The sequence below is a fragment of the Alexandromys fortis genome, unplaced genomic scaffold (genome assembly GCF_014885135.2).
Source record: "Alexandromys fortis isolate MF-2015 unplaced genomic scaffold, M_Fortis_MF-2015_v1.1 scaffold_130, whole genome shotgun sequence".
Lineage (NCBI taxonomy): Eukaryota > Metazoa > Chordata > Mammalia > Rodentia > Cricetidae > Alexandromys > Alexandromys fortis.
In genome coordinates this window covers 2,712,691-2,726,288 of record NW_026068016.1, presented here as the reverse complement: position 1 = coordinate 2,726,288, position 13,598 = coordinate 2,712,691, and the positions used below count along the sequence as shown (strand labels likewise).

The following is a 13,598-nucleotide window of genomic DNA, read 5'->3' as shown; positions in this document are numbered from 1 at the left end:
GGAACCAGGTGAGCGAAGGTCGCTGTCTTCCACCACCCACCAGAGAGTTTCTCCACGGCCCACTTGGGTAATAAGGAACAGGAAATAGTGTCCTGCTGGAGAAGTCTGTGCAGCCGTGTGTAGAGGAGTACTAGTTCTTTGCTCTGCTCCCACTCAGAAACTTGGCTTAACCTTTTCCCGTCTTCAGACGTCTATACTACAAAGGCACGAGTCGAAAATTTAATAGATTAGGAGGGATTGAGTCCTGGGCGCCTGTGTCACAGGTGGACCTTGTCAGCTAGCTCTATTGTGTGAACAAGGACTCGGAGGTTGCCTCATCTACTGTAACCCCAAAGGTGATTTTTTGTCACTGGGGAATTGGGAATATGTTTTGAGTTGCAAGCCTTGAGTTTAGTACAACATTTTGTCTTATCGTTTGAATTAAGATAATTGAAAAATAACGCCTTGGCGGCGGCGGTGGTGCATGTCTTTAATCCCAGCACTCAGGAGGCAGAGACTGGTTAGTTCTGGTCTGCAAAGTGAGTTCCAGGATGGGCTTCAAAGCAAGAGAGAAACCCTATCTTGAAAAACCAAAAACCCAAACCAACCAAACAAAAAAATAATTAAAAAATAAATGCTTAGCCGAAGTCTTTGTCTCCTAACTTTTGTTTCAACAATGAGCTTCAGTGATAGTAAAGCATGTAATTTTTGTTTGGCTAGTTTGTTGTTTGTTTTTTTTTCAAGAATGTCTCACGAAGTAGCTTTGGCTCTTCTGGAACTTCTATGTAGACCAGGTTGGCCTAGCTCACAGCTATCCACCTGCCTTCGCCTCCCAAGTGCCAAAAGGCAGGCTGGGCGCTGTGAGTTCAAGGCCAGCCTGGTCTACAGAGCTAGTGCCAGGATAGGCTCCAAAGTGACACAGAAACCTGGTCTCGAAAAACCAAAACTAACCAACCAACCAAACAAAAAAAGTCATGTGCCACTATGCCTGAAAAAGATATTTTTTTTTTAAGAATTAAGGTTGAATTTATTCCTTTACAGCAACCACACAAGTTATCCTTAACTGGCTACTGAGGAGACTTGTAATTTTCTTGTCCTGAGGTCACACAGAATTAAAATCCAAGCATCTTGTCTGTATCTGTATACCTGTGCATTTAACTGCTTAACTATACAATATGTAGATTTGGGGATGTTTTCAGTTCCCAGTATTCCTGTGATCATAGGTGGGGCTCATTTCTTTTTCGTCTGAAGGTATTGGTCTAACAAAATCCTTTTAGTTTACTGCTGTGTTTTATGGATGAGCTTGATGGTTTTAGACCATGGACTGCTGTCCTAAGTGATAGCTCTAAATATTTATTTATTTATTTAGGTTTTTTGAGACAGGGTTTCTCTGAGGTTTTTCACATCTTAATACAGTGAATTGTAATACCACCCTTCCTGTATTCAGTTCTCCAAAACCCCTCCGGTCTTCAGAAAGGTACCATGTCTAATCCATCAACAAATTCTGTCTCTGCAAAGCCCATTCTCAACCTGCAGCTTTGATCATTACATAGTCTAACCCGCTGGAGGATTGTTGCTTTCCTGTACCCTTCTTGTTGCTGTGCTTTTTATAAGCAGAAATAATGCCGCTCCATTCTTCTGTTCAAATCTTTTTTTTTATTCAAAGTGAAAGCTGAAATCTTGAACCAAAGTCCTGCATATAATTCCTCTGACATAATCCTTGTTATCTTCTCCCTTACCTATTAAGTTATACCTTTTGGCTTCCGTGATGGTCGAAGCACACTCCTCCCTCAAAGCCTTTGCAGTTACACACAGACTGCCAAGAGCTTTTGCAGTAATCTTCATGGCTGCCCCCTGTTCCCTTCAGACCTCTGCTAATACATTTAAGACTCTTTTGGACCCTTCAACTAATGACCTCAATCCTACTTCATGTGCTTCATTGTCATCACCATTTGATTACTTACTGATAGTCTGATCCCCTTAGGGTGTAGACTCTGAGGGTGACAGTATTTTTTTGTACACGATTGTATCCTCACATAGCAGATTTAAGAATTCAGGGACTCTAGCCCTATTTCCGTCTGTTTCCTATTCCTACTGACCACTTCTGTATCAATGTCTCATGATCACTGGTTACTAAAGGCAAATCATTTTTTCCTGGACTTTGCTTTTTTTCTCTTATTCCTAGCATCTTAAGTCACTAACCAGCAGCCAGTCTAATTCTCCCCAACACCAAAGTATACCTTGAATCTGTCTGCCTACAATCCAGGTCATCACCAGGTCTGTGTAGTCATGTAGTCCTTTCCTTATGCCGTCATGACCACCCCTGCTTTTCACCTAAAAAGGAAGCAAGATCCATGTCAGTCTGTTGCTTAAACCCTTCTCTTGCTTTCCACTGCATTTAAAATTAATCTGTTGCTTTGGCATGTGAATCCCCTTGTGATCTGGATACTGTGCATTTCTCTAACTTTGTAAGGTTGAGTTAAAAAAGATGTGCTGAGGATGCATGCTGCCTTGAATGGAATCCAAATTCCACAACTTGCTTTCTGATTTTGAGCACATTTCTTTGAAACTTATTTCATTTTGAAAATAGTTGTATCACATACTTCATAGGTTTCTGGGAGTGATTTTTAGAGCATGCTTTTAAAGAATCTAGTGTAACGTCTAGCATGTAATAAATAGGTACTAAAAACAGACTCAGGCCATGATTGCTCCATAGTTATGAGCCCATCCTCAGTCCTCAATTCCACAACTGAGCATAGCCCTTTCTTCCCCATTTTGAACATTTTTTCCTGTTAATAGGCACTTTATCTTTTGCCTCTGAATTTTTAGAATTAGCATACAAAGCAATCAGTTTCCTTCTGAATTTTCTTTATTTTAGACAGGGTCTCACTACATAGCCCTTAGCTGGTCTGGAATTCACCATGTAGACCAGGCTGATGGTGAACTCAGAGATCTGCCTGCTTCTGTCTCCCAGGCTCCGTACTAAAGGTGTGCACCATCATGCCCATCCCTCTCACAGCATTTTCACAGGTAACATCTGTTTCTCCTCCCGTCCCGTATTCCTGCTCCCTCCCACTTGACCTTCTGCTGTTCTTTGTCTCCTACAATCACCCTCCACTACATTTCCTAAAGCCTCTTTTCCCCTCTCCCCTCCATGAGCTCCTTTCTAGTTTTCTGGCCTGAGCCCACAGTTGGGTGCGCACACACACCCCAGCAGCTAGGATCTGCATATGAGTGAGCTCGTGCACTGTTTGTCTTTCTGTGACAGTGTTACCTTGTTCACTACTGTATTCCATCCATTTTCCTGATAATTTTTATATATGACCAGATAAAATCTCACTGTGTATGTGTACTGTGTTTTCATTATCTCTTGGTGGACACCTGAAGTTCAGCGTCACATCCTGCTCCTCCTGCAAGGCTCTCACTTCCATCATCTCATTTGCCATCACATCACTTGTGTATTTTGTGGTGAGTGATGCCCCTTTTATATGCAATATTATTTGAGTATAATGCCAGCAACTGAAAATAACTTTCCATGAGGGCATAGCTTCCTTTTTGGAGGGGAGGGGTTGGTTGTTTTTTGAGACAGGATTTCTCAGTGTAACAGCTCTGGCTGTTCTGGAACTTGTTTCATTGACCAGCCTGGCCTTGAACTCAGAGATCCACCTGCCTCTGCCTCCCAAGTGCGCTAAAGGCGTGCTCCACCACCACCCAACTACTTAGACTTCGTTTTGTTTTGTTTTCCAACTCTGAGCATTAAGATTAGTTTTCTGGAGCCTGTTGTTGTTGGTGCACGCCTTTAATCCCAGTGCCTTTAATCCCAGCGCTAAGGAGGAACAGGCAATCCCTGGGAGTTCAAGGCCAGCCTTTCTGAAGAGGGACGGGTCTATAGTGGATTTCCTTTCCCAATTAAGCAGGAAAATGAGCAAGTGTGCCACTCCTTTAGACTGCGCAGGTCACCACAGTTATCTTCTGGGCAGCTCCCTCATTCACATCCTTCCCTTTCTTGAGCTGTGTGTGCCTTCAGGTACAGTCTGTCAGTCTTCCTTTGTTCCAGAACATTCCCTGGTGTCTTATAGGATGAAAGACTCTCAGGAGACCAGAACCACTGTCCTGATAGCCAGGTGCTTGTAAGGCCTGTATCAGCTACAAGTTGCTGAGGATAAAGGCTGGTTTGCTCTCAAGGATTTGACTGATTCTAGCAGGCCTCAAACCTAGAGAGCAAAGGTTGCTTGTGCTACTGTCTTTGTTATCTGGGAATAATTTTGTATTCTGTGCCTGCCTTTAGAGTCCTTTTCCTTTTCGCTTCATGAAAACCTCTGACTGTGGAGCCACTTGGAATGAAACTCGGTACAGTTAAGCCCTCATTTAACCTGGACCAGCTGAATATGTGGAGTTGAATAGTTTGGCAGTTAGGGAAAATTAGATAATAAAGTTGTAAATCTCACAATAATTAGGTCTTTTGAAAGAAATATGTGTCATATTGTTTTGATTTGGGGGAGCGGACCTGGAATTATGTAGCCTAGGCTATTCCTGATTTTATGTAATCTCCCTGTCTTAGTTTGCCAAGTGCTGAGATTCTGAGGTCATAGGCATTGACCATCAACCTAACTAATGTCTATTAGAGATGGCCTGAGTTTGACAGACATGGAAACATTTTTTATTCAGGATTCTGTTGGTCTCGCCTGTCTTGTCTACTTCTGCCTTTGACTCGCACAGGAACGTGTGTTCCTCTACCACTCCTGTGATGTGAGGCATTACCTTCTCCCAGCAAGGTCTTCTCTGCATCTTGTGCTGCTGGATGTTTATGCTTCTTACCGGGAGTCTGATTTTCCTGGAATCTGCGCTTATCAAACTTCCCAGATAGCACTGTTGTGCAATAGAAGACTGACAGTTTGAGTAATCGTTTCCTCATCTGGGAGCACTTGGTGATGAGGTCTCAGTAGGTGGAAGATGGGGTGGGAGTGGGAACGTGATCTGGCATTGGGGGTCTTCTAGTGAGAGTAGAGAGAAAGGCCATATGGTGAAGCCATGTTTAGAAGTACACGTTTAGGAATGGCGCTGTCTTACCTTCACCCGTGACTTAGAAATATACCAGGCAGAAATACAGGGACTACCCAAATTGATCTGGATTAAAGTCAGGAAAGGTTTAGCTGTTACCATAGATGTCAAGGGAAAGGCATGGCCAAAATGCATTTAGCTTCCTCTGCTCTTCTTCCAGTGTCTTCTTGGTTGTTCATCGCTGTCCTCTGGACTCACTTCCTGGGGTATCAGATGATTGACTGCCAGCAAGGAGTCTGTGTTTGCTGCAACTTTTCTCTAATTCTTGTAGACCAGGCTGGCCTCAAACTCACAGAGATCCGACTGCCTCTGCCTCCTGAAGGCTGGAATTAAAGGCAGACACCACCACCGCCCAGCAATTTTTTTGTTTTGTTATTAAAAACATGGTTTCTCTAGCTTTGGAGCCTGTCCTGAAACTAGCTCTTGTAGGTCAGGCTGGTCTCGAACTCACAGAAAGCCACCTGCCTCTGCCTCCTGAGTTCTGGGATTAAAGACATGTGCCACCACCCAGCTCTGACTATAAACTGTTTTAATATTATGGCAGAGTGGTATCATTTAACTTTCCTATTGAATATTTTAAACACTAACATTTGGCTACTGTGACTGTAGTTGAATCTTCAGATGTAAATCTGAACTCATGTCTAGTTTGGTTCCTTGGTTTCTTGAACTAAATTAGCTGGTTGAGAGGGTTGAATATTTTTCACAGTATCGATTTCTTATTCAGAAGGTTACAGTTTTTTGCCCCTCTGGGGAGAAAATTAAAGTTCATGAGTGTGTATCTCAGACTTCTGTTGTGGCAATCCTAGAGTCTAAGCTTAGCTCTGAGATGAGGGCCAGGACTCAGGCAGATTGTCATCTCACTAGGGTTCTTTGCCTAGGACACGGGAAGTGCTCAGTAGGTGCTCTTAACTATTGCTCTTAACTATTGCTCATTGCTAATTACCCCCGCACCAAATCAGAGCAGGTAGATCATGGAGCCTGTGGTTTTTTAGAAACCTGGGCAGATTTCTGTGACTGGTCTGCCATGCGGGTAGATCTGCTCAGTTGCCCACGGCTGTGACTGTGTGTGGAATCAGTGCAGTTAGGAGATTTTCTGCATCACTGCCCTTTTTGACATTCATAGTCCTGTCATAGCTAGCTGTAAGGCCTGTAAGGCCTGCTATTTTGTCATCCTCACGCTTCAGTGTAGACGGGCGTTGAATTCTCAGGAAGATCCTGGAGTTCTGAGCTGTTTCCACAGGCCACACTGAGTTCTGTGTGAACACCCTCTCCCACTTGACAGTTGATTGGAAAGACTGCTGTGGTGGTCTGAATGAGATTGGCCCATATGCTCTTGTATTTGCACGCTGAGTTCCCAGCAGTCAGGGTGGGATCAGGAGGTGTCACTAAAACTAGGCTTTAAAGTGTTAGAAGCCCATGCCAGCCAGGTCCAGTGTCTCTCTGTCTGCTACCTGAGAATCAGGGCGTAACTCAGCTACTTCTCTAGCATCAAACCTACTTGTGTGCCACCGTGGTCCCCATCATGTTGTTCATGGACAAAGCTTCTGAAACTGTAAGCACATCCCTAATTAAATGCTTTCTTTTAGGAGTTGCCTTGGTCATGGTGTCTCTTTGCAGAAATAGGACACAGAAGTACTTTTTAATGGGAAAAAGTCACAAAATTGTGGAATAATTTAAGAAATAATTTTTAAAAAAAGGAATATATGCTAAAAATGTAAGTAAGGTCATAGAGTGGTGGGCACATGTTTATCCCAACAGGCTGGGCGGTGGTGGCGCACGCTTTTAATCCCGAGGAGACAGATGCAGGCAGATCTCTGTGAGTTCAAGGCCAGCCTGGTCTACCAGAGCTAGTTCCGGGCTGGCAAGTTCCAAAGCCACAGAGAAACCCTGTCTCGAAAAAGGTGTAAGTAATGAGGACTGTAATAACTATCTCGATCTGAGAATATTGGCCTGTGCCACCACACTTGACTTTAGAGGCATTTAACTCCAGTACTGTAGTCCACACCTTTAATCCCAGCACTCAGGAGACAGATGGAGTTCTCTGAGTTCAGGGTTGGACCACACACATAGTAAGTTCAAGTCAAGGCTATTTAATTTAGTAAGACCTTCTTTCAAAAAACAGGCTTTTTTGTTTGTTGGGGCTTGTTTTGTTTTTCAAGACAGGGTTTTTCTTTGTAACAACACTAGCTGTTCTGGAAAAATAGTCATTTTTAACTTGGGAGGGAAAACAAAGTTTTCTGGCAGATGGATTTTCGGAAACAGCACAGCTAGAGTCTTTAAACAACAGCAATAGAGGGAGGCAGAATTTTCACAAGCAGCAAGAAAATCAGGATTTCACTGAATGAAAGTAAAATAGCTAATTTCGGTGGTAAACTTTAAAGGAAAAAGATGTAGAGAATGGGTGAAGGGTGTTGAGCGAATGGCAGAACACGGCGCCGGCTGGCTTGACAGTGAAGTACAGGCAGGTAAATAAGCCAAGAGGATTGCAGAGACACTTGTTCAGGACTGGGGAGTCAGAATGGTCCTGTTACCCACTCTTGAGGAGGTGACATGTGTGAATGTTCTAGAGGAAGTTTTGAATATGAGTAGTCTTTGACCAGCGGCTTGTCCCATTTGTAAGAATTTCTCAGAGAGAAAAATGTAGAGCTCGATAAATATCAATAAAATAAAAGACAAAAAAAGAAAAGAATTTCTCAGAAAATAAAAAGTGTGTAAAGAGTGCACTGTGGTGTGCATCTGTCCTGTTATGGTAGTTGTTAGAAATATTCCTAACATGAGCTCTCTGCCGATGCAAAAATCCCAATGAAGCCAAGTCACAGTAAGCCTAATTAAAGGAGTTTCATTCAGGTTTAATGGGATTCCTGCACTCTCGGGTAACACCCCCTCCCCCCAAGGAAACCAGGAAGCTACAAACGTGAACCCTGGGGGGAAGGGGGAGAAGAGACCACGAAGGGGCTTTCCGGGGAGCAGTTTAAATAGACTGGGGGAGTGATCAAAATTTTGGCAGGCTGCCTCATCCCTGCTCCAGGGAGGGGTCAAGGTTTGGCTGGCACAGGGATGGGGCCTGCAAAGATGGGAGGCCAGAGATGGGGACTTACATTACAGACTGTATAAAGGGTGATAGGAAGCTGAGGTGATATTTTGATTATCATTTAGGCTCTCTTAGGAAAAAGGGGCGTTGACTCAGAGATCTGGCTACTTCCTCCGGGCATGTGGTGATGTGGGGAAGGGGAGAGCTGGGTGTAGGAGGGTCCATGCTCAGCGAGAGGTGTAGCTGGAAAGGCATCCTGTGTACTGTCATTCTGGAGATGCCAGGCATCTCTTCCTTGGGGAAGGCAGGTGTCCTATGAGGTCCTGTCCATTGAAGTTCAAGAGACCTAGGAGCTAGCTAAGGATATCTCAACCCAGTAAAGGTGCTGGGCAAGCAGGTATTACTAAGAAAGAATGAGAGAAAAATTGTCCTGCAAGAATGCAGGGCAGGCTGGCCGGTGGTGACGCACGCCTTTAATTTCAGCACTTGGAGGCAGAGGCAGGTGGATCTCTGTGAGTCGAGGCCAGCCTGGTCTACAGAGCTAGTTCCAGGACAGGCTCCAAAACCACAGAGAAACCCTGTCTCGAAAAACCAAAGAAAAAAAAAAAAGAGGGGAGTATTCTCAACAAGATGGTTAGAATTAGAGGTGATAAGTACCTTACACTCTTACTTGCATGTATGATCTAAGAGAGTTGGTCTTGGTTGAGAGTCTGACACTTACAGAGGCTGGGAAGGAGGGAGTGAGCCAAAAGCTAGAGCAGTTATGGTTAGGAAAGAGCTGGGCCTCCTGGTATGCAGTAGAATTGACTGTAGATAATTGTGTGAGATTTAAAAAATCTTGAAAGAATTTATCTGTACCATAAAGACACGACAAATATCTGAGGAGATTGATAATGCTTAATCAGGTGCAAACATTACACAATCCACTTATGTATAAACACATCAACTGGTAAGTTTTAAAATAAAATGTTTTTAGATTATTGTTTTATGTATATGAATGTTTTGCCCGCATGTATTTATGTTTGTGCCTGGTGAGTGTATGTAGGTTAGAAGAGGACATTGGGTCACCTAGAACTGGAGTAACACATGGTTGTGAGTTGCCATGTGGGTGCTGGGAATCAAACCTGGGCACTTCAAGAACAAGTGCTCTTAACCACTGAGCCAGCCTTGATTTGTAATTTTATTTTATTTGGTTTTTTTGAGACAGGGTTACTCTGTAGCATTGAAGACCAGGCTGGCCTCGAACTTACAGAGATCCACCTGCCTCAGCCTCCATAGTACTGGGATTAAAAGTGTGCACCACCACTGCCTGGCTTGATTTTTAATATTTAATGTGTCAGATTTTAAATTGAGGGGGTAAATTATTCTAAGTTACCTCTTTAAACTAAAAAATAGAAACAAAACAAAGTGAAGTCGCTAGAAGGAAATAAAAATGATAGCAGTAGGCGACAAAGAAGCCTAGGAACTGAGTAGTGTGCACGCCTTCCTTCACTAGCTTGTAAGCATCCAGTGACTCACAAATTAATGAAATCAATTCTATTTAGAAGCTATAAGGACTCAATTTGTAGAGGAAAGCAGGGTTAAATGAAGTTTGGCAACTTTATTCCTTTTGTAATGAAACTCTGAATTTCCTTGCATTCAGATCCATATTAGTGGTGCTGTACATAGCCATGCGTTTCTTTAATCTCATTTGGGAGGCGGAGGCAGGCAGATTGCTGAGGGTTCAAGACTAGCCTGGTATCATAGGGAGTTCCAGATCAGCCAGGGGTATACAGTGAGACCCTGTTTCAAAAACAAAAGTTCATGTTAGTATTCTGATGTTTGCTTTGGAAAACAGTGTTAAGGTACAAAATAGAGTCTACAAACATATATTATTATAAAGCCAGGAATGAGCTTTAAAGTTGATAATTCTAACTTGATTTTAAAAAACAGTAACTGTGGTGGTGGTGCCGCACACCTTTAATCCCAGCACTCAGGAGGCAGAGGCAGGTGGATCTCTGAGTTTGAGGACAGCCAGGGTTGCTACACAGAGACACCATGTCACAAACAAACAAACCCAGCTATTGTACCCTATTGAGAAAGTTTTTGCTTTCAGGATATGGGTGTTTAGCAGGCGTTTGCAGAGTGATTATTAGCTCATGATTGGTAAGAGTCTCTTTAAACTTGGTGGGGTCCGGGAGGATGTGTAAATAAACCAAGGTCCTTTCTTACAGGTTTATTGACAAGAAGGAAAGGCTGAACCAGCTTAAGAGCAAGCAAGAGGAGTTTCAGAAGGAGTAAGTTTTTATTTTTAATCTGTAGAGGTCTCTAGCCAACTACTTAGTTTAGTCTTGCTGTGCTGTGCAGATATGGGAATTGCCAGCTCATTTAGCAGACTATCTTTTTAAATGTTGGAGCACACCCTAACAACTCAGTGGGCAGAGCACCAGACCTTTAAAGTATGGGGGAAGGAGGGAGAGTTGTCTGGGAGAAGTGAAGCCCAGAATAGAAAACCCTGGCCCAAGACCTGAAGTCTTTCTCACAGAAGTGATCTGTGTTTGGACAGAGAAGTCACCCTTGGCCCCGCTCACTGATGGTGGCAGATGGGCCTACAGCAGCAGGTTTTATGAGAGCCAAGTTAGTGTTCACAGAAGTGGGTCCCATAGGATGGTGGTCATCAGTGTAGGGCAGTAGAGTCCCAGGTGTCTGTGCTGAGAGGTTTTCGGATGCAGATCCTTGAACCTCAGACATTCTGATGAAGTAAGTCCAAGTGAGGCCCACGACTCTGAGTTGTTAACCAGCACCCTGTGACTCCCTTACCGTGTAGATTTTTCTGTAGAACCTCTGCCTAAACTGACCTGGTAGCTATCCTGTGGTGCCTGCTGGCATTGAACTCTTACTAAAAACTGATCTTAGCCAGGGTTGGCAGTATGCACCTACAACCAAAAGGCTGAGTTCAGACGAGCCTGGGCACACAGCAAGAGCCAATATTGAAAACAAACCAATAAACAAAACAAAAAAAAAAAAGATAAAGGGCTGGAGAGATGCTCACCCTTAAAGGGCTTCCCTTCTCCTGCATGTCTGCCCATCACTTGAGGCCCTCTGCCAATACTTCCCAAACCAGACCAATATGGACATGTCTTTACTGGTGAAGACAGCTGGCATCTGTGTACAGCGATTTTCACAATGGACTCCTTAAACACATTCGTGTGCAGAAGAAAATCCTCTTAAAAAACATGCTTCATAAAAACCTGCCTGGTGTATTGGACCCAGCAGTGTATCCATCCCGGAATCTTTTTCCCCAGAGTAGTTCATTCCTAGGATGAATATGGAGAGGCACTGTCTTTGCCCTTTCTCTGAGAACAAATCTTTTGTGTTTTAAGATTATGAATTATTTTGTGGCTATTATTATTGATTATGACTCATAGAAATTACTGATTATGTCTGAGGACTGGAAGTTATTATTATAGGTAGTAAAGGAAGAAATGAGAAATTGTAAGGAATAAAGAATTTTGAAAATAATTTTTAGACCCACTTTGGCATTTCCAAGTTTTTCCAAACACCTACCTTAAAAGTTGATCATTAACCAGGCAGTATGCACCTATAATCTGAAGGCTGCGTTCAAGACTCACTGGGCACATAGCATCAGGCAGTACTGAAAATGAAAGGGAAAGGAAGGGCTGGAGAGATGGCTCAGCTTTCGGGAGCACTGGCTGTTCTTCCCGAGGCCTCTGATTTCATTCCCAGCACCTGGATGGCAGCTCACAACCGTCTGTAACTCCGGTTTTAGGGGATTGAGCTGATGTCCTCTTCTGGCTTCCTCAGGTACCAGGCATACACATGTAGGCAAAACACCCATAGGCAAAATAATATTTTAAACATTGATTTATCTCTTTTGAGCCTTATAAGATTTTTATTAAGAACTTCAATCTTTTTCCCATACAGAGTACTAAAAGCTATGGAAGGAAAACAGCTAACAGATCAGTTGGTAAGTTCCAAGAAGTATTTAAGCTAATATTCTTCATACATGAGGCTATATGTTTTTAAGTTGATAGAGCTTAAAGGAATAATTCTTTAACTTAGTTTTTCACCACATTTGGTGTTTGTGTGTGGCCTTCTAAACTGTTACATGGAGATGAACCAAATGGGATAGATAGGCTTGTTATGTAAGGATAATTAGACAGGACCGCTCTTTGCATAGTAATACAGAACCAGACAGAAACTACAACAAACACATGTGCAGGGAGGTTACTGATGTGCCCTTGGAGCTGAAGGAGGCTTGGGATGTGAAGCCAGCTGGGCTACGTGAGATGCCAGAGTAGAACAAAAAAATATAGTAGTGGATTTATCTAGTTTGGTGTTGGTAGGACCTTTAGAGGCCTCAGAAGAAAGTATTTGGCACAGTAAACTAATTTATAAGTCTGTACATTAAACAAGTCTAACCGCTAAGCTGAGAAAAGGAGTAGAAATGTGTAAATTAGGGACTTTGACAGGACTCTGACACCTAATCCTGTAGGCAGCATCCCAGAGACACACTTGACTTGGGTAGTCTGGGGTGCTTACAGAGCACGTGTGTGCACAGCAGGTTCCTCCTAAGAACTGCACACAGATAGAGAGATCATGGATAGCCAGCTAACTGTAGTGTGTTCTAGGTTCAGGAGCTTAGAAGGACCCATGGCCTGTGGAGCTGCTTTGGTATTGATGTTAGCATACATGGTTAGCATACATATATCCAAAAGAAACTATGTCTGAGAAAATTTTTAATGAAAAAAAAATAAGGGAATGCCATTCCCTCTGTGTGTATGTTAACTCTGCTCTAAAAATGGTACATGGTGCACTGGGGTGGCCCAGCAGAGGACTGGGTGCTGAGTGCTCACAAGGCTCAAGCTGCTTCAGCCATATGAAGAAGAAACTTACCCCCGTAGAGGACAGACTCCGTACAACAGCCATATCTCCTTCCTGCAGTCTCTAATGGTTTTATAGGAGGCATCTTGTATAATTTTTCATGACACTTAAAGAATATTTATAATAGAAGCAACTCATGCTGTGACTATTATAATTAAGATGTTTGAGTAAAATTCTTTAGAACTCTTTCTAACATACACACTTATCTGTAGAATCCTGACTTAGGGATATGCATCAGAGAGGCTAAGGCAGGAGGATCATGAGTTCAAGGTCAGGCTGGACTATAAAATAGGGGCAGGTGCATTAAGGTTCTGTAAAGGAGCAGAAATGATAGAAGGAATTTATATGTAGAAGGGGACTTACTAGAGTGGTTTACAGCCTGTGGTCCAGCTAATCCAACAGTGGCTGTCTCCCCACTGGAGGTCCAAGAATCTGTTAGTAGCTCAGTGCCTGAGGCTGGGTGTGTCAGGGTCTTCAGTACTCAGTGCCCGAGGCTGTGGTGTGTGTTGGAATTCCAGAGAGTCCGCATCAGTGGGAGGGCACAAGTTTTTGCAAGACTGAGGGCAAGAGCGCAAAAGCATTTTCTGTACTTCGTCTAAGCTGCCATGAGGTGTGGCCCATATCAGGATGGGTCTTCCAACCT

General features: G+C 43.3%; 1 protein-coding gene across 2 annotated transcripts in view; it reads left to right on the top strand.

The window, feature by feature from the left end:
- Atg14 (autophagy related 14) overlaps positions 1–13,598 on the top strand; it is a 29,200-nt gene that overhangs the window by 1,214 nt on the left and 14,388 nt on the right. The window contains exons 3-5 of one of the 2 annotated variants that reach the window (XM_050162398.1): positions 3,367–3,447; positions 10,285–10,347; positions 11,996–12,038. In XM_050162398.1, coding sequence (XP_050018355.1) covers positions 3,367–3,447; positions 10,285–10,347; positions 11,996–12,038 — 187 coding nt within the window. The remainder of the gene's footprint in view (positions 1–3,366; positions 3,448–10,284; positions 10,348–11,995; positions 12,039–13,598) is intronic. The other variant, XM_050162399.1, reaches the window with a different exon arrangement.